Source organism: Mustela nigripes, chromosome 12 (assembly GCF_022355385.1).
Source record: "Mustela nigripes isolate SB6536 chromosome 12, MUSNIG.SB6536, whole genome shotgun sequence".
NCBI lineage: Eukaryota > Metazoa > Chordata > Mammalia > Carnivora > Mustelidae > Mustela > Mustela nigripes.
In genome coordinates, this window is record NC_081568.1 from 25,302,069 (window position 1) to 25,328,505 (window position 26,437).

The 26,437-nt window shown below is 46.8% G+C and overlaps 1 protein-coding gene across 2 annotated transcripts in view; it reads right to left on the reverse strand.

Moving 5' to 3' along the window:
* MTMR12 (myotubularin related protein 12) overlaps positions 1–22,876 on the reverse strand; it is a 72,480-nt gene extending 49,604 nt beyond the window's left edge. For both annotated transcript variants that reach the window (XM_059416958.1, XM_059416959.1), the window contains exon 1: positions 22,655–22,876. In XM_059416958.1, the coding sequence (XP_059272941.1) occupies positions 22,655–22,735 (81 nt within the window). In that variant the 5' untranslated portion in view covers positions 22,736–22,876. The remainder of the gene's footprint in view (positions 1–22,654) is intronic.
* Positions 22,877–26,437: the final 3,561 nt, after the last annotated feature.

Here is a 26,437-nt window from a genome sequence, read left to right on the forward strand (position 1 = left end):
AGGGGGAAGCAGGCTCCCTGCTGAGCAGAGAGCCCGATGCGGGACTCTCCATCTACTTGTGATTTCTCTCTGTCAAATAAATAAAATCTTTAAAAAAAAAAAAAAAAGAATTCACTCTAGAATTAGAGTTACAATTATTCAAGATTCTGTCACAAGAGTAAGAAAAATTTCTACTTCTCTCTCAGTCCTATTTCCCACATTAAACTAAATTGAATCTACTCTGAATTCTTTTCTGTGGATCAGAAGCTCCTGCAGTTAGTGACACCCAAGGTGGCCATAATTTCGTAAGACAGAGTATACAGGAATATATGAAGCAAAAGAAAAAGAAATGGCATTTTTCACTTAATAGGATTTGTTTTGGGGTGCCTGGGTGGCTCAGTCGTTAGGCACCTGCCTTCAGCTCAGGTCATGATCTCAACGTCCTAGGCTCCCTGCTCTCGGTGGGAAGCCTGCTTCTCCCTCTCCCACTCCCCCTGCTTGTGTTCCTCTCTCGCTGTCTCTGTCAAATAAAAATAAAATCTTAAAAAAAAAAAAAAGAATTTGTTTCTAGAAGCCCACAATGAGTTAGAAATGGTCATTTTGTGTTTTATCTCCTGCAACACAAAATACTTTGAACCCACTGCAAGACCCAGAGAGTAGACTAATGGCTTCTTTAAGAGAACACCATATTTGGGGCGCCTGGGTGGCTCAGTGGGTTAAGCCTCTGCTTAGGTCATGATCTCAGGGTCCTTGGATTGAGCCCTGCATCAGGCTCTCTGCTCAGCAGGGAGCCTGCTTTCCCCTCTCTCTCTGCCTCTCTGCCTACTTGTGGTCTCTGTCTATCAAATAAATAAATAAAATCTTAAAAAAAAAAGAGAGAACACTGCATTTGAGGAAGGGAAGGGACTGCTCCAATAAGCTGTACGAAAAGTAAAGCTTTCTCCATAGCTGACTTTTTTTTTTTAAGATTTTATTATATTTTACTTGACACAGAGAGAGAGAGATCACAAGTAGGAAGAGAGGCAGGCAGAGAGAGAGGGGGAAGCAGTCTCCCTGCCAAGCAGAGAGCCCGATGCAGGGCTCAATCCCAGGACCCCGAGATCATGACCTGAGCCGAAGGTAGAGGCCCAACCCACTGAACCACCCAGGCACCACACCATAGTTGATTCTCTTGAGAGTAAGTTGTTTAAAGTTGGTATCAAATTGAGAATAAAAACCTATGTAAGTTCTTAAGCAGTATAATTTAAGGAGCTACCTGTAGGCAACCATCACTAGTATCTAACCTTTCTCTGGTTAATAGTTCAAAATAATTATAAATTATACACTATCCAATTCTTACAAAAACTCAGGAAAAAATAAGTACCATGATCACTACCATCAAATAGCCATTCCCAAAACAAAATAGAAAACAGTCCTAAGAAGAGAAATAGCTGAAGGGACTCCAATAAGTCATTGTATACAAAGAAAATCATTAAAAAAACTAAAAAACCAAAAAAAAAAAAACTTACCCAGGTGCCTGGCTGGTTCAGCTAGAAGAACATGGGACTTTTGATCTCAGGGTCATGGATTCTAACCCCAAACTGGGTGTAAAGATTACTAAAAAAGTAAATAAATAAACTTTAAAATCCTCCCCTCAAAAAACTTAATTTTTTTCTTTTAATTTGGGAAGCTATCTGTTTGGGTGGTGGGGAGGAGTCAGAAAAGGCAGCATGGAGTCTCATTGGCTATGTCCTGTGTCCTCACTCCTGTATTTTTTTTTAATTTATTTGACAGATCACAAGTAGGGGAAGAGGCAGGCAGAGAGAAAGGAGAAAGCAGGCTCCCTGCTGAGCAGAGAGCCTGATGGAGGGGTTGATCCCAGGACCCTGGGATCACAACCTGAGCCAAAGGCAGAGGCTTTAACCCACTGAGCCACCCAGGCGCCCCCTCACTCCTGTATTTTACAACAGCTTTTTTTCCTAAGATTTTAGTTGTCTGAGAGAGAGAAAGCGAGAGCGCACAACAGGAGTGGGGAGAGTAGAGGAAAGGGAGATGCAGACTCCCCACTGAGCAGGGAGCCCAACATGGGGTTCAATCCCAAGACCCTGGGATCATGACCTGAGCAAAAGACAGATGCTTTTTTTTCTTTTTTTTAAAAACTATTTTATTTATTTATTTATTTGAGACAGAGAGAGAGAGCACACAAGCAGGGAGAGTTGGCTGAAGGAAAAGCAGGCTCTCCCTGCTGAGCAGGGAGCCTGACATGGGGCTCAATCCCAGGACCCTGGGATCATGACCCGTGCCAAAGGCAGACACTTAACCAACTGAGCCACTCAGGCACCCCTACAACAGCTTTCTGAACTACGCAGAAAAACAAAGGACTGACAAACATGGAGTTAATATCTCAATGTGTCCGAGAAAGAGAAAGAGTTGTAACATCCGTTGCTTGTTGATTGTGGGAGAATGAGCACAGTTAAATGAAAGCGAGGGGAAGCAGTTACCAACAAGGGTACAGGGGCACCCACGTCTGGAAGCGCCGAGTCTGAACATGGATCTCGGAGTGGGTTAGAGGACAGGATCAAATTCGCACATGGACACCCCACTCCCGCTCATGCTGCATTCTGAGTGTGTGTAAGCTGTTGTCTTCATGGGAAAATCTATTGGATGAGTGACTAAAGGCTATCCAACCTGATATTTACAATTGGATAAGTAAATACAATCTCTTCCCTATCAACACTACGATTAGTAAATCATGACTCAGGGGTCACTTGTGGACTACAGAAATCACAAATGTCCACTCTGTAAATGCCAAAGAGGACAGTTACAAAGACCAGTCCTTAGGGAGACTGAGAGGTGAATAATGATAAATATATTATTTTGGTGGGGGGAGGCACAGAGGGGGCAGGGCAGAGAGACTCAGGCAGGCTCCATGCGCAGGGCTCAATCTCACAACCCTGAGATCACGACCTGAGCTGAAATCAAAAACCTTAGCCTACTGAGCCACCCAGCCGCAGGGTGTAAGTATTTCTTGAGTTGTTTGTGTCAGGCATTGTTTTACGGGTTTGATACTTATTAACTTCTTTAATCCTTATGGCAAGCCTTTGAAGTGGCGTTTTTAGGCCCACTATTATCTCCATTTTGCAGATGAAGACACCCGACCAGGATGGCTAGTATGTGTGGAGGTGAAGTCCAACCTCGTAGCTGTCTTGGTCCGTGTCCTTAGAGGATGCCACATGGCCCCTTACATGGAAGGAAGGAAAAATGGGACAAAATGATCAGTGAATATATCTGCTAGACCCACCCGAAACCAAGTCAAACCAAGAATCATAGGAAGTCCCCAGGGAAAACCACAAAGTGTGCTGCAGACAGGGAACAAGAGGCCAAAGGGAAAAAAACAAAAACTGAAAACACCTCCGGCCAGGAGCAAGAGCTGGCCGCACAGAGAAGTGCTCTGCCTGGGGCTTCTTCAACTCCTCCCGAGCTCTTGTGACTACCTCTTGTGACTTATTCTCCTGGGTCCCCTGAGGCAGAAGTCTCTGAGCTGTCACCCCAACAAACCCTTGAGGGTTCAGTGGGAATCTTCCGATGCACAACACTCCAGGAAAGGCTCCAGCCATGATGAATACTGCTATGTACTGCCTTGCCAAGTCCATGCTTCCCTTGAAGAACACGTAGTCTGGAGGCCAACCTAACAGTCTCTTTACACCTCCCTCCTCTGTCAGCCTCAAGATCCCACCTACCACCAAACTGCATCAGTATCACGGGTTCAATGTTTCTAGAATCCATGTTCCTCCCTTATCTCCACCAGTATCACCTTGTTCAAGCTGCCATCTCCCACTTGGAGGTGGTCTTACCAGCCAGTCTACTTGCATCCGCCCACTTTCTAATCCGTTCTCCACCCTAAAGAAGCAGCGAGCCTGTCAGAGCACAGTTTGTTTGCATTATTGGCGGGATGAAGATGGTGCCCTGATGCGGCCTATGAGGCCCTGTGCAGCCTGGCCCTTACCCACCTGGTCACTCTGCCTGCCTACCATTCTCCTCCTCAGTCTGCGTGTTGGCCACACTGGCCTTCTTTCAGCCTCCCATACCTGCTCCTTCCCATCCTGAGGTGTTTCCACAGGATGCTCCTTCTACAGAATGCTTCTCCCCTTCTCTGCCCTGTGAATCTAAGTATTCATCAGCTCTCAGGACAAGGGCCATTTCTGTTACTGGGTTCTCACAGCCCCCCATCTCTCTCTTCCTCGGAGCCCTTGCCATAGTTAAATTTCACATTTGTTATGTAATTATTATTTTTTTTTTTAAACAATTCTTTTTTTTTTTTTTTAAGATTTTTATTTATTTATTTGACAGAGAGAGATCACAAGCAGGCAGAGAGGCAGGCAGAGAGAGAGGAGGAAGCAGGCTCCCCACTGAGCAGAGAGCCCGATGTGGGCCTCGATCCCAGGACCCTGAGATCATGACCTGAGCCGAAGGCAGCGGCTTAACCCACTGAGCCACCCAGGCGCCCTGTTATGTAATTATTTAACTCTACCTCCCCACCAATCTAAACTCCTTGAGGACACATCTTTGTTTTGTTTTGTTTTTTTGCTCACCAAATATCCCCAGAACCCCCCCACACAAACCTTTCACATGCAACATGTTCAAAAGATTTCCTTGACTAATTTAATTAGTAATGACCAAGAAGTGAGAGGTTTTAAAATCACTTGAGCAGGGACCAGAGAAACATATGGCTTCAGATACAGTATCTGTCTAGGCTTGCGCCGTTACTATGGATGGCATCACCAAATGCTCTCATCATATGGTAAAGTACTGGAGAAAGAGTGCATTCCATTCAAGCCTGTCATGTGTGTGGCATTAATCCAGAAAGAGCAGAAATCGTGAAGGCTGTCCAGTTAGAACTGCAGGAGCGCAACAGCCGAAGATGGGGCTGGCGTCATCCCAGGATCCTACAGCCAATTCAACTCACACGGAGTGACAGCTGCCTCTGTGCTTTCTTTTTTTTTTTTTTTTTTTATTTTTTTTTTTTTTTCTTGACCGAGAGGTTGACAATAGGGAGGGGGGCAGGGCGGGGGGGGGGGGGAAGCAGGTTCCCTGCCGAGCAGAGAGCCCAATGCGGGGCTTGATCCCAGGACCCTGAGATCATGACCTGAGCTGAAGGCAGAGGCTTATCCCACTGAGCCACCCAGGCGCCCACCTCTATGCTTTCTTAAATTGCCCCCTGGTTTCAGAGGGGGGCCTGGACTTCCTCTTGACCCTGTACTCCTTCGGTCCCCCCATCCTTCAACTCTTGACACTCCCTACCCAGCTGCCTAACCAGCAAATGGGACCAATCTTACTTCCAGAGCAATGAAACATGGGATCAAAGTCCTTACTGACCCCAATTAACTATCTTGGTTCAATGTGTAGGGGGAAAAAGGTAGAAAAGCATGGCTCTTTAATAATCACACAAAACTGGGGCGCCTGGGGCTCAGTGGGTTAAAGCCTCTGCCTTCGGCTCAGGTCATGATCCCAGGGTCCTGGGATTGAGCCCCACATCGGGCTCTCTGCTCAGCGGGGAGCCTCCTTCCTCTTCTCTCTCTGCCTGCCTCTCTGCCTACTTGTCATCTCTGTCTGTCAAATCAATAAAATCTTAAAAAAGTAATAATAATCACACAAAACTGATTCACCTAGTTACACTGACAGACTTTTCCTGAACTCTGCAAGATCTCTGAGAACGAACTCATTTGAAAATGCTGCAAATTTTCAACAAATGTGGCAGTTAAAAATGGACCAAATGCTTTGTGCAGCACCTCTTGCTACTCCCTCTGAGCGTGGACATTTTGTGCCATGACGGTACAGAAGAATGCACGGACGGCTGCCAGCAGTCTCCGCGTGTCCACATTTTCAAAACTAGGGTATCCCAGTGGCCTGAATTCAGTTAGAACAGTGTCTGAACAGAAATGGAGAACAGTTCTGCCACGGTGCTAGGACAGGAGTTGGGGTTTTTTTGTTGTTGTTAATTTCTTATTCCATCATTTACCCCAATGATTTGGGTATTCCTTTTGTTTTAATTTTAAAAGACGTTAAGGGCATGAATAACAAGTCTTCCAGTTTCCAGACATTCCACCCCACAGATCAAAAATTGCTGCATCTTGGGCGCCTGGGTGGCTCAGTGGGTTAAGCCGCTGCCTTCGGCTCAGGTCATGATCTCAGGGTCCTGGGATCGAGTCCCGCATCGGGCTCTCTGCTCAGCGGGGAGCCTGCTTCCTCCTCTCTCTCTCTGCCTGCCTCTCTGCCTACTTGTGATCTCTCTCTCTGTCAAATAAATAAATAAATAATCTTAAAAAAAAAAAAAATTTGCTGTATCTGTTCCTGTTCCCACTGTGAATATCAACCTTCCCCAGGAGGGGCAGCTGCCCATCCCCCCCCCCCAACATCACCCTCACCCCAGGAGCCAGAAGCACTCCTATGCTGGCAACGTACGCCAGATAAGACTGAGAACTGCCACCCATTCTTCAGCAAGTGTATGGCCCCAAGGAGACACACCTACCAGAATCCATATCACACAGCAGGCCTGGCATTAACAAGTTGTCACTGTGATCCCTTCTCCGAACTAGATTTCTGAGGAGTGGCCCAAAGCACAGGGCTCTAATGAGCCCGAGGGGCAAAACCTGGGAGTCAACACTTGGGCGGGATCTGGGTTACTCTGAGCAGCAAGGTGACCCATCTCTAATATGCACCAATTCACTTCAACAAAAAGCTCCTGAACATCCTAATGCCAAGTGCATAGGATTTAAAGATAAATAAGTGACTTCTGCCCTCCCTAACTTCAGACAAATAAAAAGTAATCATTGGAACACTGGGCAAACGGTGCCATAAATACTAGAGGTGGACAGAAGATCGTACAAAGAATGCACCAGCTCCTGCAGTCCTCACGACTCTGTTAGCGGCTATCAGCGTTCTCATGTCACAGATGAGGAACCCAAGCTGGCCAAGGTTAAGTGAGGTGGGACTGGAGCCTCAGTCGGCCTGATCAGAATCGTGTTCCTCACTACAGTCCAACTGCCTCTGCCGGCTGGCCACAGCCATCTCCAGGACTCTGCCTCCCGGCCTTCCACAGACTCTTCCACGGACTGAGCTGTCACTTCTTTCGCTGTATTCCAGCACCACGAATCCAGGAGAGAACCCACGGCCTCGGTCTTCCCAGAGCAGCAGGCGCGGAGCACAGCACAAGCTGTAACAGAGCCGTGTGCAAGCTGCTGCGTTTGGAGAAGGACAGGCGACAGGCTGATGGGAGCAGAGCAGGGGCATCCAGCCACATTCGGACGGGGTCAGACAGACTGCTACTCTCAGGAAGTGTCATTTATCCTGAGCCCTGGAAATCAGCAGAAATGAGTTCTAGGCCAAATAACCACTCTCCGGCTGCTCTTCCACAAGTCTCCTTTCGGACAGGGTCCTCCTCCCTCCTCACAAGACCTGTGTTCCCTCGTAAGCTCGCCCACCCACGGCACTTCCAGCAACAGAGAGGATGAGCCCCAGTGACTCGCTACTCCAGGTCCCTCTTCAGCGCTCCAGGCCTGGACACCCCCAACAGCCGCCTGGCCACCTGCACTGGAATGTTCCTAACATCCCCCAAATTCACATTTCAAAATCAGCTCATCACTTCCCCGCTCTCCCCCAGCCTGTCCATCTTCCTCTGGGCTCTGATTCGATGGTCAGTCGCATCAGCTGACACCCAGGAGTCCTTCCTTCCTTCCTTTTTTAAAAAAGGTGTTTATTTAAATTCCAGTTAGTGAACATGCAGTGTAATATTAGTGTCAGGTGTACAATACAGTGGTTCTACACTTCCATACAACGCGCACTGTTCACCACAAGTGCCCTCCTTTGTCCCCATCACCCATTTCACCCGCACGCCTCCCTTCACCCAGGAGTCATTCTTTTTTTTCCCAGGAGTCCTAACTACTCCCTGGCCCTCCTATCCTGTCTGCTCGGCTTTATCGATCGCTCCAGAATCCGTCCACATCGGCCCATCCCCGCTGCCGCTCTTACTTTCAGCCACCATCACCTCTCACCTTGCACACTGCCGTGACCACAGCCACCCTGCCACCATCTAGCCCCCAGGGCGGCCACGGGCAGGTCAATCCATTATCTACGTGAAGTTCAAGACCCCTGTGAAGCTCTCTCTGGTCCACCCTCCCTCCAGTAGCGCAACAATCTTTTACCTTGTCTGCCTCCCCAACCAGCGACACAAACTGGAGGCTGAGGCCACACCTATGTGTATTTTTTTAAAATTTTACTTTTGTATTTAAAATTAGTTAATTAACATATAGTGTATTATTAGTTTCAGAGGTAGAGTTCAATGATTCATCAGCTGCGTACAACACCCAGTGCTCATCACATCACCTGCCTTCCTTAATGCCCATCACCCAGCTACCCCCATCCCCCACCTCCCCTCCAGCAACCCTCAGGTTCTTATGATTGAGTCTCTTGTGTTTTGTCTCCCTCTCTGATCTCGTCCTGTTTCACTTTTCCCCTCCCTTCCCTTTATGCTCCTCAGTTTTGTACTTTTTACCCTCGGATAGTAAACCGTCAATAAAAGTGTACTGAAAGAATATGTACACAAAAACATACAAAGACACAAATAATCCTTGATCCTGGTAATATTCTTTAATCCTAAGCATAGTTCTTGACAGATTTTTTTAATAAACAGCTCTATTAAAAATCACTACCAGGGGACCTGAGTGGCTCAGTTGTTAAGCGCCTGCCTTCGGCTCAGGTCATGATCCCAGGGTCCTGGGATCAAGCCCCGCATCAGGCTCCCTGCTCAATGGGAAGCCTGCTTCTCCCTCTCCCACTCCCTCTGTGTGTTCTCTCTCTCACTGTGTCTCTCTCTGCCAAAAAAAAAAAAAAAAAAATTAAAATCACTACCTGAGTACATGACTAGTGCCAAGGATTACTGAACCCTTATCACACATCTCACGGGCTTTGTGAAATGCATTCTAGCCCCATCAGTGGGTCTGGCACATGTTCAAAGCCAGACTTTACTTATTTTTTTTTTTAAGATTTTATTGATTTGACAGAGAGAGACACAGTGAGAGAGGGAACATAAGCAGGGGGAGTGGGAGGGGAAGAAGCAGGCTTCCTGCTGAGCAAGGAAGGCCGATTCGGGGCTCGATCCGAGGACTCTGGGATCATGACCTGAGCAGAAGGCAGATGCTTAATGACTGAGCCACCCAGGCGCCCCTCAAAGCCAGACTTTAAATATGAAGCCTCGTCACTGAAGACAGAGACTAGAAGCTAAATCAATCTACCCCCAGTCCAGTTCTAGGGAGCTAGAAACCAAGACAGGATTTGTTTCCCGGAGCTAATTCCTAGGACTGCTGGCCCGCTCCTGGCCAGAGGGCTCACTCCCTTCGGAGCCAGCCTGACTAGCAGGCTCATTGCCCTCTGAAACCAAGACCAGGTAACAGCTTTCCCGTTAACCACAGCTCCACTCCACTAACTATACCCTGTCTTTAGCGTACAAACAACAATTACCCTGGCCAGAAAACAGAAGCCAGGGAAGCAGACATGCAGTAAGAGGCGACCTGACAATCTGTCTGGACTCCAAGCAACAGACCACAGACTGAGCCGTTCCGGTATCGGTCTTTGAGGACTCTGCTATTTACTCATCATGCAAATCAGTTCTCAGCCTCAGTAAGTGTTCATGGCATACGGCTAGCTGGGAACTCTCAAAGACATTTCAGACTAATCATCTATTATCCATGCGACGCCTGGGTGGCTCAGCCGGTGAAGCGTCTGCCTTTGACTTTGGTCAGGATCTCAGGGTTCTGGGATCAAGCCCAGTGTGGGACACCCTGCTCAACAGGAGACTGCTTCTCCCCCTGCTTGTGTTCTCTCGCTTCTACACCCTCTCAAATAAATAATAACATATTAAAAAAAAAAAAAAAAAAAGCACATCTATTATCAAAATACAGATCTAACTTAAGCACAAAAATATATAATTTACTGGAGATTTTAGTACATCCACTTTCATATGCCCTATATAATTTATCTTGGTAATGATCCTATAAAGTATTCTCATCCCCACTTTACAGATAAGGCCACTAAAGCTCCAAGAGGGTAAATCATGTGCCAGGGCTCATATAGCTAAACAGGTGATGAAGCCAGGACTTTTTCTCAGGAGTTCCAACACCTGAGAAAGTTTAAAACACAAGTTTAGTACTTCTGGGTTTTACTCCATTTTTGTAAAAGTTGTACTAAGACCTAATTCAGGGGCGCCTGGCAGGCTTAGTCAGTAAAGCCCTGGACTCTTGATCTCAGGGCTGTGAGCTCAAAGCTCCACATAGGGCATAGAACTTACTTTAAAAAACAAACAAACAAAAACACAAAGATAAATTCATACACCCTACAGGTCACCTACTTAAAGTGCACAATTCAGGGTGCCTGGGTGGCTCAGTAGGTTAATCATCTGTCTTCGGTTCAGGTTCCCAGTACTCTGGGATCAAGCCCCACACTGGGATCCCTGCTTAGGAGGGAGCCTGCTTCCCTTTCTCCCTCTGCCATTCCCTCTGCTTGTGCTCTCTGGCTCTATTCCTCTGTCAAATAAATAAATAAAATCTTTAAAAACTAAAGTGCACAGGGCGCCTGGGTGGGTCAGTGGGTTAAGCCGCTGCCTTCGGCTCAGGTCATGATCTCAGGGTCCTGGGATGGAGTCCCGCATCGGGCTCTCTGCTCAGCAGGGAGCCTGCTTCCCTCTCTCTCTCTGCCTGCCTCTACATCTACTTGTGATTTCTCTCTGTCAAATAAATAAATAAAAATCTTTAAAAAAAAAATAAATAAAATAAAATAAAGTGCACAATTCAATGGTGTTTAGTATATTCAGAGTTGTACTATAGTTGTACAACAACTATAACCACAACCAATTTTAGAGTATTTTCATCACACCTAAAAGAAACATGGTACTCATCAGCATAGTACTATTAGCATTCTCCCTGATGCCAACCCTCCAACCCCACTCCTAGCCCTAGGTAACTACCGATCTTAAACTTTTTTCCTGGGGCGTATGGGTGGCTCAGTCATTGGGCATCTGCCTTCGGCTCAGGTCATGATCCCAGGCAATGCCCATGAGCCCCATATCAGGACGCCTGCTCAGCAGGGAGCCTGCTTCTCCCTCCCCCACTCCTCCTGCTTGTCTGTCAAATAAATGAATAAAATCTAAAAACAAAACTTTTTCCCTATTACAAAATAATATCATCAAGTACCCTTTCAATTCTAACAAGTGTTCAGGACAGGGAAACAGGAAATAGCCTCTATTAGTGCATTACCCTAAGAACTGAGAAATACTCATGTGCCCATTCTAAATCCTTTCTTGCATATTTAGACTGCTTTTTTTCCCCTTACCTCAGATTTTTTTAAAAGGAAGAAAGTAACTGCTCACTAAGGCTCAAATTAAATCCCTCAGTCTAGTATGACAGTTCCTCATTCACTGAATGGCAGTGAAAGTATTACTCACTCATGCTTTTCTTTTTTTTTTAATTAACAAATAATGTATTGTTTGCCCCAGGGGTACAGATCTGTGAATCATCAGGCTTACACATTTCACAGCACTCACCATAGCACATACCCTCCCCAACGTCCATAACCCAACCATTCCGTTCCTACCCCCTAATCCCCAGCAGTAGCTGGTGGGAGCATCATTCTGAGGCTCTTTTTTTATTTCTGCTGGAGAGTGATTTGGATGGCTGAGGTGCAGAGCTGTGGTCGGCCGTGAGTGTGGTTGCTGGTCTTTATGCCCCAGCAGTCATCTGTTAAAGTGATTCCTGTCAAGAAGCATGAATGACTCTTAATCTCAAGAATCATCTCAAGTGAATCTCAAACGAATAAATAAAATATTTAAAAAAAAAGATTTATTTGAGGGAGAGGGAGGGCATGTGCAAGGGTGGGGGTGGGGAGTGGGCAGAGGGAGAGAGAATCTCAAGCAGACTCCATGCTGAGCGCAGAGCCTGCCGCGGTGCTCCACTCGGGACTCAACCCAACCACCCAGAGATCATGACCAGCACCGCAACCAACAGTCCAACACAACCGACTGTGCCACCCAGCGTCCCTTTGTGCAAACAGGTTTGAAAGCACTTGCCTAAGCCAACTGTATGAATCAGAAAATGAGCCAAAGAGCTAAAGGGGGCTCCCTCAAAGTCACACAGAAATGAGCAGAGCACTGCCCTCCCAAATGCAAGCTAACACTCTTTCAACAAAGCAGAAGAAAAAAGGAATCTGCAGTGAGTCTGGAAAAGGTGTTAACATTTGGGGAGGAGGCAGGTGGACAGGAGGACTCTTAAATAGGAAAATGACACATGAAGGCTGCACCCAGCAGGAGCCTGGCTGAGGTGTGCAGGGTGACTCGGGTAGAGGGAGAGACCAGCTGAGCAGCTGTAGTCTACGGTTCCTAGCACACGAGATGCTAGCAGGGCGGGTAGAATGAATAGAAATACAGACAGACAAGCAAAAAGGCCACTCACAAGGGAACCCCGGAAACTGTTTGGAGTACAACTGGCTGGCCGGGGAAAGAAGGGGTCGCTGGCAGCAGCGGGGAAGGCTAATTTTGAAAGAAAAAAGCCACAGGATCCCTGGGTGGCTCAGTTGGTTAAGCGTCTGCCTTCGGTTCAGGTTTGGGATGGAGCCTGGCATCAGGCTCCTTGCTCAGCCAGGAGCCTGCTTCTCCCTCTGCCTGTTACTCCCTCTACATGTGGACTCTATCTCTCCCTCTCGAACACATAAATGAAATCTTAAAAATAGATAAATAAAAAGAAGAAAGCCGAACTGGAATGATGGGAGCCTCCTGTGACAATAAAGCCCAGGACATAATATGCTGCCCAAACCCCAGGTTGTCCTGGACATCCCCAAGACAAGAGAAAACATTATAAGAAGAGGACAGAGTAGGAATCCATGGAAGAGCTCACTGAAAAAGAAAGCTGTGCAGGAGGGGAGGCCCTCTGGGTGGACCAAGAAAGGCACCCACTGCAGGTAGGACACAGTCCTGCAAAAAGGCCAGCACCCCTGGCTCTGGACACAAGCCTCTGAGAATGCAAGGGAAGAACAATGCTACGGGGGCGCCTCGGTGGCTCAGTGGGTTAAAGCCTCTGCCTTCGGCTCAGGTCATGATCCCAGGGTCCTGGGATCGAGCCCCGTATCAGTCTCTCTGCTCCGCGGGGAACCTGCTTCTTCCTCTCTGTCTGCCTGCCTCTCTGCCTACTTGGATCTCTGTCAAATAAATAAATAAAATCTTTTAAAAAATGATTAAAAAAAAAAAAAGAACAATGCTACAGGGGAATGGAGGAAATCTTGCCACTATGGGGACCTGCACTGGTGGCCCAAACAACATGCAAACACACACACTGTGGCAGCTTCTGGGGTAAAGAGTAGTAACAACCACAGTTCACGCTTAATGAGCGTTTGCTACATGTTGGGTACTGTGTTAATAACTTTCTGTGGATTGCCTCAATTAAGACTAACAACAAGAGCCCCTGGGAGCCTCAGTCGGTTAAGTGTCTGCCTTCAGCTCAGCTCATGTTCCTGGGGTCCCAAGATGGAGACCTGCACTGGGCTCCCTGCTTATCGGGGAGCCCTGTTTCTCCCTCTCCCTGCTGCTCCCCTTGCTTGTGCTCTGTCAAATAAATAAATAAAATCTTTAAAAAAAAAGACAACAATCTTAAAAAGGAACTAAATACTACTATTTTTTTTTTTTTGCCATTTCATAGATGAGGAAACCGAGGCTCAGAAAAGGCAAATACCCAGACCAAATCCACACAGCAAGCAGCAGGGCTCTAATTCCAAAGCCGTGCTCCTAACAAGCACATGGCGTTGCAAGTAAAGAGGGCAGCACTGGAATGTGTGCGAGTGCTAGAGAAGGTAGCAGGTGGCAACTGCGGGGCTGTCCAAATCTCATCATTTCAGTTAACTGATGTGACGAACAGCAGCTGCAAAAACACATGGCCTTGCCTTCTGTGCACCACCCGCCCCCCTCCAACTGCTACATAAATACTAGGTCAGCTGAATAGCCAGTGAGGAGCTCAAAGCTTCGGAGCAGGAGCTTCTCCAGGGCCCCAGAGCAGGAGGAACCAGGGGCAAAGGAGAAGATGCCCGCAGCCTCACAAAGGGCCAGACTGACTTGACGGTAAAGGAGCAATCACAGCAGAAAACAATCCTGCGTGTCCAAGCAGCAGCCCTTGGATTCCTCTGTTCAGGACTCAGCTCCAACGCACCCCCAGCATGCCTTACGTAAGGTATGAGACAGATGCTCCGACCACCTGGTCCCGACATGCTGTGCGCCTCTCGCTGGCGCTCCTGCCTGCCCACTGCAACACCCCCTCCTCTCCACACTAGCACCCCCTCTCACACTGCCCTTTCCGAGTCCTCCACAGCCTTCAGATGAGGCCGGATGCTACCGCGGGTTTTGCAGAGGCCTTCTGTGCGCTCCTCCTCCGTAACCAGGCAGCACCCACCTCTGGGCACTAGGGCCCTCTGCGGACCTGCTGTCTCTCCCACAGGGTAAGAGCCTCCTGAGAGCACAGACTGTTTTTCTGCATTCCTAATTCCGACACAGAGCAAATGGTAGCTCCACAATCAGTAATTCTCCCAATTCAAGTTCATACTACTACTGACTGCATCTAGCTGTTGCTGCGGATCCCCTGGTGACTGGTCCTGAGCTGCGCAGACACGGGTATTTCTTCCCATGTTCAAAATAGGCCTGCCGGGAGGACAGTCATTCCCTGGTACAGGGGAAGGAGAAACTATGAGATGTAAATATCACACTGGGGAGTAGATCTCAAGAGATTAAAGCAAAACAGGAATTACAGCCAAAAACCGGGCTCACTCCCTTTAAGGTATCCTCAGGAATTTTAGAACTCTCTTATCGAGAAAAGCAAAAAGCCCAGCAGCTCAGGACCATTGTCTGAAACAGGGGGTGGCAATCTGTCAAAGGGAAAGGTAGACTGGGGTGTCTGCCTGGCTCAGTTGGTACAGCACGCAACTCTGAATCTGGGGGCTCTGAGTGGGAGCTCCATACTGGCTGTAGCGATTACTTAAAAATAAAATCTTAGGGGTGCCTGGGTGGCAATTTGATTTTACTTACTCATATCTTAAGCAAATCATTGAGCAGACATGCTAAATGGACAAAATTTGGCCTACGCACCCGGGTGGCTCAGTTGGTTAAGCGGCTGCCTTCGGCTTGGGTCATGATTCCAGGGTCCTGGGATCAAGCCACACATCAGGCTCCCTGTCAGCAGAGAGCCTGCTTCTCTCTCTCCCCCTCTCCCTGCTGTTCTGCTTACTTGTGCTCTCTCTCTCTCTAGCTCTCTGTCAAATAAACAAATAAAATACATTAAAAAAAAAAAAAGAAAGAAAGAAATGAGGGGCAATTGGGGCACCTAACTGGCTCAGTCAGGAGAGCCAGAACTCTTATCTTAGGGCTGCGCGTTCAAGCCCCATGTTGGGGACAGAGGTTACTTAAAAGGAAAAAAAAAAAAAAAAAGGAAATGAAGGAAGAGGGAAAACGGGTCCACAGAATGAAACTAGCAAAATGTCAAAGGCCAAATATTAACAATGAAAAAAGTCAACAAGTAAGTGCTCTCATTAGGTTGGAATTTTAAGTATAATCAAATCATTCTCAAATGTATAAAGGAACAAAGAAAAGAGGAAAAGAGATAGTGAAAAATACTCTAAGAAAGAGTTACCACACAGTGAACTTTCCAGTCATGATACCATGGCAACAACCCCAACAACTAAATATATCACTTTCATTGGTACCTTGGCTGGGAAAGATTTCTGTATTCTAAGATTAATGATTAAGCACTTTCTGAAGCCATCCAAATGGCCCTGACCCACAACTTCTGAACAATCACAGTAGCCCACATCTACTGAAGCCCAACCATGCGCCGAATACTCTAAGGATTCGCATAATCACATTTAATGTGCACACCAGTTCATACCTACGTATCAGATGGTATTATTCTTCTCATTTTCCAGGAAGAAATACAACCAAGGCTTAAAGGACTGCCCTCAGTCCTTTTTGCTCTCCTGGAGTTTGCTCTCCCTTGAGTTGCACCCTGGAGGCAAGTAGAGGACACTATGGAAAGGAGGAGGCCCTGTGGTCCTTCCAGCTCTTGGGCAGCTTCACTCCTTTTCAGAGCCCCTCTCCATTTTTACCTCCCCTCCTCATTCTCCCAAAGCAACAGAAGATGAGAGATTATAAGAATTATTCCACGAGTGCCTGGGTGGCTCACTCGCTAAGCAGCTGCCTTTGGCTCAGGTCATTATCCCAGGGTCCTGGGATGGAGCCTGGCGTCCAACTCCCTGCTCAGTGGGAAGCCTGCTTCTCCCTCTCCCTGCTTGTGTTCCCTCTCTCGCTGTCTCTCTGTCAAATAAAGAAATAAAATCTTTAAAAAAAAAAAGAATTATAGTTCAATGCTACCTCCCAACCTCTCTCAAGAGGTTTATTTTATTTTTTATTTTTTAAGATTTTACTTATTTGACAGAAAGAGAGAGAGAGAGAGAGAGAGCACAAGTAGGCAGAGTGGCAGGCAGAGGGAGAAGAGAAACGGGCTGCACGGCCTGGGATCATGACCTGAGCAGAAGGCAGATGCCCAGCCAACTGAGCCATCCAAGAACCCCTCAAGAGGTTTATTTTAAATGATTCATTAAACTGCAAACCCAGTGTTTGGGTCAGAAGTCACAAGCGTAACGCAGGAGACACTAAGGGTGGTTTCCTGCTAGGAAAACAACTCAAGGTGCACGCTCTACCGGGAGGGGTCGGCAGTACTACCTTCAAAGCTGACAACCACATTCAGGTTACACATCTTCACAGATATTATGCTTGAAACCATAAGGTACACCCACGGACAAAGCAAGAACATACTAAACAGTGTAACTAACTGCTTTGGTTAAGGTAGCATAACTGACGGTGACTTTATTTTTCTAACTTCTGATGTTTAAAACTTTGCTATATTGTCTTTTCTTAATATTGTCTTTATCATAAAAATAAATATACATCTTTTAAGGTGATCAAAATGAAGCTTTGGGGGCACCTGGGTGGCAGAGCCAGGTGGGCATCCAACTGCTGGTTTCAGCTTGGGCTGGGATCTTGGGGTAGTGGGATCCAGCCCCACATCAGGCTCCACACTCAGCAAGGAGTCGGCTTGGGTTTTTCTCTCTCCCTCTGCCCCTCCCTGCCTACGCAGGCACATGTGCTCTCTCTCTAAAATAAATAAATTAAGAAAGAAAAAAAAAAAAGCTTTGGTTGGAGCACCTGGGTTGCTCAGCTGGTTAAGCAACCCACTCAATTTTGGCTCAGGTCATGATCTCAGGGTCATGAGATCAAGCTGCACCATGCATGGAGCCTGCTTGGGATTCTCTCTCTCTCTGCCCCTCACCCTCACCCCCACCCCAAACATAAGGAAAATTAAAAAAAAAAAAAATTAAAAGCTTTAGCCTCTGAAAAATCAAATTCTCACTAAGGAACACTGTCACAAAAGATAGTTTAATGTGGAAGTCTTCCAAGAATATCAAACATCCTGTTAAAGATGTTCCGAGAAAAATCTAGAACTTTAAATTTTAAGTATGGGTTGTCCTCAGCCTAAGCTATTGATGGCAGCCCTGGTTTTAACATCAGAGGGAAGTAGGGTGCAGAAGAGCATCGGGTTCTAAGACCGAGGGTGCCTGTATGGCAGCTGCTTGATCAGACTGCAGGAAGTGTCTCTTGACATAGCCTCATGACATCTTCTGATGCTCCATCTGCAGAAGTTGAGTAGTACTGGAGAGGATCCAGGGAGATGCCGCAGGAAGCACATGCAGGAGAGAAAAAGAGGAAGCTTTGGAGAGATCATCAGGCTAAAGCCACAGCTAAGAAAGTGATCATTTTAGGAAGAACTTTTGATGTCCCTTTTTTTCTTTTTTTGATGTCCTTTAAATCGCTGTCAGTGACCTCTGAGCTCCAGGAGAAAACTCTTCCATCAGAAAAATTAGTTTGGAGTGGAAAAAAGTTAGAGTCTTTAAAAAAGTGATGGATCTAGAGTTTGCTTTTAAAGGCATTTTTTATTGCTAGGTCTGAGCAAAGAAGTCTGTTTTAGGACAAAGCAACGCCTTCTAGTCACGGATCCATCTAAGTCATCAAAGTCAGTGATCCAACATAGTAGTGTTCCACCAAAAAACAATCTCAATCATTTCATCTGCTCTGTAGCTCCAGCATCTAGAATAGTGCCTGGTACCAGCAGGTGCTAAGTAAATATCTGCTGAATGAATTAGCTGTATCTCCAAGGGACCCTGTATTCGCTCACAGTCACCTGCTGGAGAAGCTAACAGGAACCAAGAAGGAAACTGCCACTAGAGACCATGAATGAGAAAGCACTTTAGTGTGTAAATGCCAGTCAGGACTACAGGCATGTTTCACTAATATTAGTTTCACTAATATTACCGCATTCATAAGTTCAAGGAGAGAAGAACAGCCCTGGAGTGAGACTGTGCGAGTTTAAATTCTGGCACCACCTCTTGTCAGCTGTGACCCCGAGCAAGGTACTACACTGGGTCTCTCCATATCTAAACACACAAAAGGAAGTAACAGTATCCACTGCATATGAGAGTTGAAAGGATGAAATGAGATAACACAGTTCCTGGGACACAGAAGTGCCTAATAAATATTAGTAATTATTCACTGTATTATTTTGATATAAACCCCCAGCTATTATCTCTTGGAAAAACACAAGATCATAGATCAGTTCACTTCTCTCCATGAAAAGATAGGGCCATAAATGAAGATTAGGCAATCAAATACATTCTTTTCCCTGAGGGATAAATGAAAAGAAAAAATAAGTTCTTAAATCTGGATTTTGTTTTTTTACCCTTCCTCAATCTTTGTTTCTTTTTTTTTTTTTTTTAAGATTTTATTTATTGATTGATCGAGACACAAAAAGAGAGGGAACACAAGCAGGGGGAGAGGGAGAAGCAGGCTTCCCGCAGAGCAGGGAGTCCGATGTGGGGCTCAACCCCAGAATCCTGGGATCAGGTCCTGAGCTGAAGACAGACACTCAACAACTGAATCACCCAGGCACCCCAACAATCTTCGTTTCTTTTCTTGCTTTTTCTTCTCACATATACAAAGAATCCATTTCCCAAGTTCCTGTGGGCCTGTCTGAGCCACAGGCAGTGCTAGCTCCGGAGACAGTTCTTATCTCTGGACTGCAATACTCCTGTGGCGCTGGGTAGGACACTTAACCTTGCAGGGCCTCATTTCCATATCTGTATTACAGTGGAAGAGTACAGTGGTGAAGTAGATTATCTTTAAATTTTCTCCCAAATCTAAAAATCTACAAATAGGGGATGCGCTGGCTCAGTTGGTAAAACATGCAACTCTTGACCTCGAGCTTGAGCCCCATGATAAGTGATGATAAATAAACTTAAAAAAAATCACAGAGCATCTGGGTGGCTCAGCCAGTTAAGCGTCTGACTCTTGATTTCAGCTCAGATCATGATCTCAGGGTCAGGAGATCAAGCCCCAGGTCGGGCTCCACACTGGGTGTGCCGCCTGCTTGAGACTCTCTCTCCCTCTGCCCATCCCCCAACCCTCTCACGTGCATGCACACATTCTCTCTCTCAAAATAAATAAAACCCTTAAAAAAAAAATCACACTGCTTTCTTTGGTTCTTTGTGCCACCTAATGTCTCCCCATCACAGTGGGTGTTTCTGTTGTGGAAAACAGATATAAGTTAAAATGAAATTATAGGCTAACAACAGATATGGAAAGACATTTACAATACAAATTTCTGCTGAAAAGGCAGATTACAAAATAATATGATTTGCAGTATTAAACCTATTTTACAAAAACATATGCATACACCTACACACATATCTGACAGGGTATACTCTGAGTTACTTACAATTTTTCTTTAAAAAATTCTTTGAAAATCTATATTTTCTTATTTTTCTACAATGAACACTTACAGCTTCTGAAATAATAATTCAAACAAGTGTTTTATTTAGCAAGAAAAATGGATCTGTCTTCCAAACTCTAATCTAATGCCTCCCTGAAGGGGAGCTCAGCACCTAGCGTCCCCTTGCATAGACGCACAATGTCCTTTGCACTGCTTGTCTGGGACTAAGCTGGGATGGTGATGCTGAGATGTTTCTAGAGGTAGTCAGAGATGGCTGGTACCACCAAGAAAGACCCAGCTCTCTCCCTCCCATTCACCTCGATTTCCAGAGCCATTGGCTTCCACCTTACAAGCTCTACTGATTTGTAACCCTCTGGTCAGAGTTCAGAAAACATGTCCAAAGGCCCTAAACTACAGTTCAGGATTTTAATGTGCACATTCACAGACACAGGATCAATGACAGATGTCAATCCTCTCTAATCACAGAGGAAAAATAAGTCATTGTCTTTAAAAACATCCTCTTCAACTACTTTACCCAGTAAAGCCCTACTGTTTCTAACACAAAGTGCTGACTCTTGACAGACTCTGGTGTACTTAAGAAAACCACTGTTGAGCCTTCCAAGATCTGATCAGCCAAGAACAAGCTGATCACCAGGCACAGGTATCACTGTATCGTAATGTGTGAAGACTGTTCTGGCAGCTCAGTGATGTACCAGCAGAAAGGCACCCGAGAAACCTTCGATTTTCCGGCTAACAAAAGCAAACCACATGCAGAGAAGTGACAAGAAGACATACACCAAACGCAGTAAAGATGAAAGCAGTATGAAGGAAAGGAGTAGAAACATGACAGTCCAGAGAAGTGTTCTGAGGAACTCCTCCTACTGAGTGAGCCAAGAAGTTGTCAGACTCCGTATTCTCAGAGGTATAAGCTACACCTCAAAGGTGTTCACGTGGAAGTTTCCAAAGGCTATACATTTAAAAACAAACTGCTTTCTCACCCCGCTCATACCCTTATCTTTTAAGAACTATAAGCAATTTAGGTCAGAGCCCGTCCCTCAGTTCAAAATATTTTTAGAGACAGATTACAACAAAGAAATATAGTGCCTACACAGCACTATTTCATTGCAAGAAAACAAAACTGCCAACTATAAGGATGCGAAAAATGTGACCCTTTTGAGACTGAACCGCTCCCCTTCCCTAATTATCCCTCAAAGGAAATGTATCAGGCACTGTGGGCAAAGAGGAAAAACATGCCTAATTACAACATGTGCACTTGGTGGATGAAAAATTTGAACATTCTTGAACTCTGGCCACATTTCAGAAGACTTTCCATTTGTAGTTTAATCTCCCTGAACAGGAAAGGTTAAAGATCAGTTGTACTTCAGCAAGGGCTCAATCAAAAAAGACACAAAGAGACACCGACATTACTAACCCACAAGACAAGGGAAGCCTGTTGAAAATTCAAGATGACCCTGCCTCCTTATCAAGGATCTAAGGAGGAAGTGGTTTTATTTTCAAATTAGGACTAAAAATAAAACCCATTACAAGAGTATTCTCAACTAGTGAAAACACACACATTGTGAACTTGAAGATGCGTGTATGAAGGCTTCAAGCCTCAGGTGGTCTTACAGAAACAGTCCCTGATCAAGACTGGGAAGGCAGCTGAAGACATGAGTTCGACAGTGCTCCTGCACATTGCTGCTTAAACTACTGGGGAGAGGAGCCGGAAAAACCTTCAGGAATCCAAAATAAGAATGCACCTCATTAGGCATCTGGATTGGGAACTATTGCTCAAGAAGTCCTCACAATGGCCTACAAGCTCTAACCTCTCCTACCTGGTTTCCGACGACTCTTGCCCTCACCTACTAGGCTTCTTCCTTCATGTTCTTCCAACACTCCAGACTTCCCTCCACCAGCACTACTCTTTCCTCAGACCCCAAACATCCTTCAAGTCTGCTCAAGCGCCACTGTGCCAAGGAGGAAAATGGTGCCTTTCCTTTTCTCCTGATAGTTAGCACCTTCTAATATAACCATGTCATTTACTTGTGTTTATTTTACTTATTGTCTACTCCCTTCTCCCTCAAATACGCGCCAGGAGAGCAGGGATCTCTTGTTTTGTTCACTGATGTATATCCCAAGGGTTCAGAACAATGTAGGAGCTCAAAAAAATATTTTATGAATGAATGAACTTGACCGTAAAACCCCAGGAGGAAGGCAAGAGGCGGTGAAATGAAAGGGGGAAGAAATGACAGAGGGGAATTCACAAGGGAGAGAGCCGCACTGCTTGCTGACAGGAGGCGGGAGGCCGTACACGGTATCCCGCCAGCGGCATCAAACGGCCCCTTTACAAGCACGCAGCTGAGACAGGCGAGCTCCGAAGACTGAACTGAGAAATTCCAAGGGCAGGGCAGACCCACCCAGGCGGCGGGCTCTGGGCAGGTCCCCACCGGGGCCCGGAGCACGCAGCCCTTCCGCTCCCGCGGTGCCCGGGACCCCAGCTCCACGCCAAGGCAGGCAGGGGCGGCCCGGGCCGCCAGCACCTACCCGGCTTGGGCCCCTTCATCTGGCCGCCGGCGACGGGGCCCGACTCTCGGGCACCTGCCTGCCCGCGCCGGAGGTCCCCATCTCAGCCCGCGCGAGATCCCAACGCGTCCCCCGAGGGCTTCACCCCGCCCGGCTTCCTTCCCGCACACGCACAGGAAGCGCCCGCGGCCCTCCCCGCAGCGGGGAGGGGGCTCCCGGCGCCCCTCGCCCCGGCAGCTCCAGCCCGACGCCCCGCCCGCGCGGCGCCCCCTCACCTCAGGGCGCACGTACGACACGAAAGAGGGCTTGGGCGCCTTGGTGCCGCCGCCACCGCCGACTACCCCTTTCCCCAGCATACCGCCGCCCTAGGAAGCAGCGACGCGAGGGAGCAGAGGCGGCCGCTCGGGATCCGCAGCGGCGGCGGCCACCAGCACTGGCGGCTGGGGCTCCGCCCATCCCCAGGGCCGCTGCGGCCGCGGCGACGCCCGCATCCGGCTCCGCCGCTGACACCGCTCGCCCCGCCCACTCCGCGCGCGGGCCCAGGGAGTCGGGAGCCCGTGGCCTGAGGCCACGCCCCCTCCGCTCGCGGCCGGCATCCGACGGGCAGAGATTCGTCTTCGGGGATAGGCTCCGCTCCGGCAAAGCCCGCCTCGTGCGTCCTCTGATTGGGCAGAAGGCGCTGCCGGCCTAGCCCCGCGCCAAGCTACTTCTTGAATGAACCTGGAGAGATGTTTCCTCTGGCCAATCCAGAGAGTGTTTTTTCCGGACTCTCCGGCGATTGGAGAGCAAGAATGTCGCTGTCGTCCAACGATCCTACGGTCACCAAGTTGTGAGGTTCCCTGCTTGTGTGGTTCTCTTCCCTTGCTTACCTTTTTGGTTTAAAACTTTTTTTTTTTTTAAGATTTTATTTATTTATTTGACAGACAGATCACGAGTAGGCAGAGAGAGAGAGAGAGGAGGAAGCAGGCTCCCTGCTGAGCAGAGAGCCCGATGCGGGACTCGATCCCAGGACCCTGAGATCACGACCCGAGCCGAAGGCAGCGGCCTAACCCACTGAGCCACCCAGGCGCCCTGGTTTAAAACTTTGAAAAGTGTGGTGTATTGGAACCCGCTGTATGAGTTCCAGATCCACACTGATGACCTCCAGGTTTATTACTTTAAATGTAGGCAAAGATGAGACCAATCATTGTTAACAGACGCTTAGGAATAAGTTTGAATGATCATAAAAGGCCTGTCGACCTCATTTTCCCGCTGTTTTTTCGTCTCTTTGTGTTATAACAGAATAGCAAAAGCCCTTAAGAGACTTACTTTATCCACTTTCTTGAGTTACTGATAAAATCCTCATTTTTAGCGAAAGTTGCAAAGAAAATTCATTTTAATTTCACATTTGGTGCCAAGCATTGTGTTAGACACAAGTGAGTCAGACAGGACCCGCTCTCAAGAAAGTGAGTCTAGTGGTAAAGACGGATAAATACATGCAGTTCATTTTTTCGGTGTTAGGCACTGCGACTAATGCTTTCTACCCTCTTCATCTCCATGAGCGTCTTTCCCAAAACCCTCCACATAAACCTACAATCTAAGTGAAAATGAATGTGCTAACTTTTGCGAACAGTTTCAAGACAAGTCCTGTAGCCGCCTTTCCAGTTCGGTTGCCCTCGTCAAGCCTATCAGTATGGCGTGCCTGGACCCCCAGTAGAGTAGAATTATCCTGGTTTTCAGGTGAGACCATAGATGCAAGGAATTCGGCAGGGCCTCACAACTAGTCACTGAGGGAGCTAGGATTCCAACCCAGGTTTGTCGGATTCCAAAGCCCCAGTTGTTAACTTTGTGATTATGCAAATTAGGAAGGAGCACAAAAAGTGGTCGATTCTATTTGAGAAGGCCAAGTCGGGCTCCATAAAGAAAGACACTCTTCAGGGAGGTGTTGAGGAACGAAGTTATTTGTTCAGACTAAAATATCACTCTCTTTCACAGCAGCTATTACTTTCAAAGTGAAATGACAGGAGAAATTTTTACTTTCTTACTTTTCAAAGGACTTTGAATTTCTATGGTTTTCTTCCAGAGTATGTTAGTTTGGGTACCTATAGCCAGGGTTGGCTTTTTGGACATGCAACTAGTGCAGTCACACAGGGCTGGCACTTAGAAGTATTTGGGGTTTAATGCTCTGCAGTTGCAACTGTGAATTTCTTAATCATTTCATCTTGAATTTATGTTTTTTTTAAAGATTTTATTTATTTATTTGAGAGAGAATGAGTGAGAGAGAGCATGAGAGAGGAGAAGGTCAGAGGGAGAAGCAGACTCCCCAAGGAGCTGGGAGCCCGATGCGGGACTCGATCCTGGAAGTCGGGGATCATGACCTGAGCCGAAGGCAGCCGCTCAACCAACGGAGTCACCCAGGGGCCCTTGAATTTATGTTTTTTAAGTGAAATTTGTTGGACCAATGGAGCAAGCCCAGGGGTTTTGGGGCCTCATTTCCTACACAGTTCTGCCTCCCATTTTCTCCCCTACTTCTTCCCTGGTGCTCATTCCCCGGCACCTTGCCAGTCCCCCAAACCAATCCCATGACTGCTGCCCACTCTGTTGGGGCAGCAACCTCACTGCTAGGAAGGAGTGAGAAGGGAATCTTGCACTCCACCACAGCCATCCACCTCTCACCCCCATGGGTGCCTGGACACCGACTAGGAGATGATTAGGGTCAAACACAGCCCCTGACCCCACCTCTTCCTATGTCCCTGGGTGAGGTATATGCCCATCCTTGCTGGAGACTGGAAGTGCCATGGCTACTAGTGGGAATCTCTTGCCTATCTCCATGCAGTACCAAATGTGGCCAGGCACAGCAGTTCTAATTCCTTGGAGGTCACTCATGCACTGTGGGAATAGTAGTTGACTTCCCTGTCCCTGGCCAGAACCCCACATTTCCATTTGACATTGAGCTCTGTAAGTTATGTAGCTGGCCCTGCCCATGCCCTTTATGATCTCTGTCTTTGAGCAAGGTATTTGTCTCAGTGCCTCTGTTTCTACATAGGGTGATGACAATGGCAGTGATAATTATCTCAAGGGTGTTGGGGATTGTTCTGAAGCCTGAAGATGATCCAGGTGATGGCCCAGTAAGCAACAAGAACTGAAAAGGTGACAGCTGTCTTGGTACAATCCTACCAAGCAGGACATGATTTAGCCTCTCTCCCCCACCCCAGACTGTAGAAGGAGAAGCAAAGTGACTTCTCCCAATAACCAACTGTGGGACTTTGTATAACAAACTTTATAACAAACTTTGTATAACAAAGTTTGTTTTTGTTTTTAATTTCTAGTCCAGTCCTGAGACTAGAAATAACAGCTTTTATTTTTAATCAACTACACGAAATTTCCCACTCTTCAAGCCATCCCATGTTATGATAATTACTTTATCCTACTCTTCAGCATCCATTTATAGTCAAATTGGTTTGCAGTGTGATAATTCTGGACACTGGACACAACCACTGCATTCATACACCCTCAGGAAACCAGCCAATACAGCAAGCAAGGAAAGGTTTTAGAGAGTGGAAAGGCTGGCTGCCTCCAGAGACACTTTAGACTCAATGATGAAAACCCACACTTTCTTTTTTTTTTTTTTTTTTGAGTAGGATCTACGCCCAATATGGGGTTTGAACTCACGGCCCTGAGATGAAGAGTCACATGCTCCACTGACTGAGCCAGCCACGTGCCTCATAAACAACAACAACAACAGAAAATAGGCTTTCTTTAAGAAGCAGTAAGAAAATATATAGAGAAATATATAGAGTAAGAAAATACACAGAGAATATAAACTACCATCTGTTTCCATCTTGCTCTTAAGGTTTTCCAGCTATCAGCATATTTTTTCTTAATCTTTAGGGTCAGATCTCCTTGGGAGAGCCTCTCCCAACTGATTGAAAAATTCCTGTCATGCTGAGGTCAAATAATTCTCCATCTATTAATAAACACAGATGGAAGCCCTTAGACGTTGAAATATTTTAATTTACACATAGTAGTTAAAGTCACTCTTTTGTCCTAATGCTGCCCTAAGCTTACTTGGAGAATTA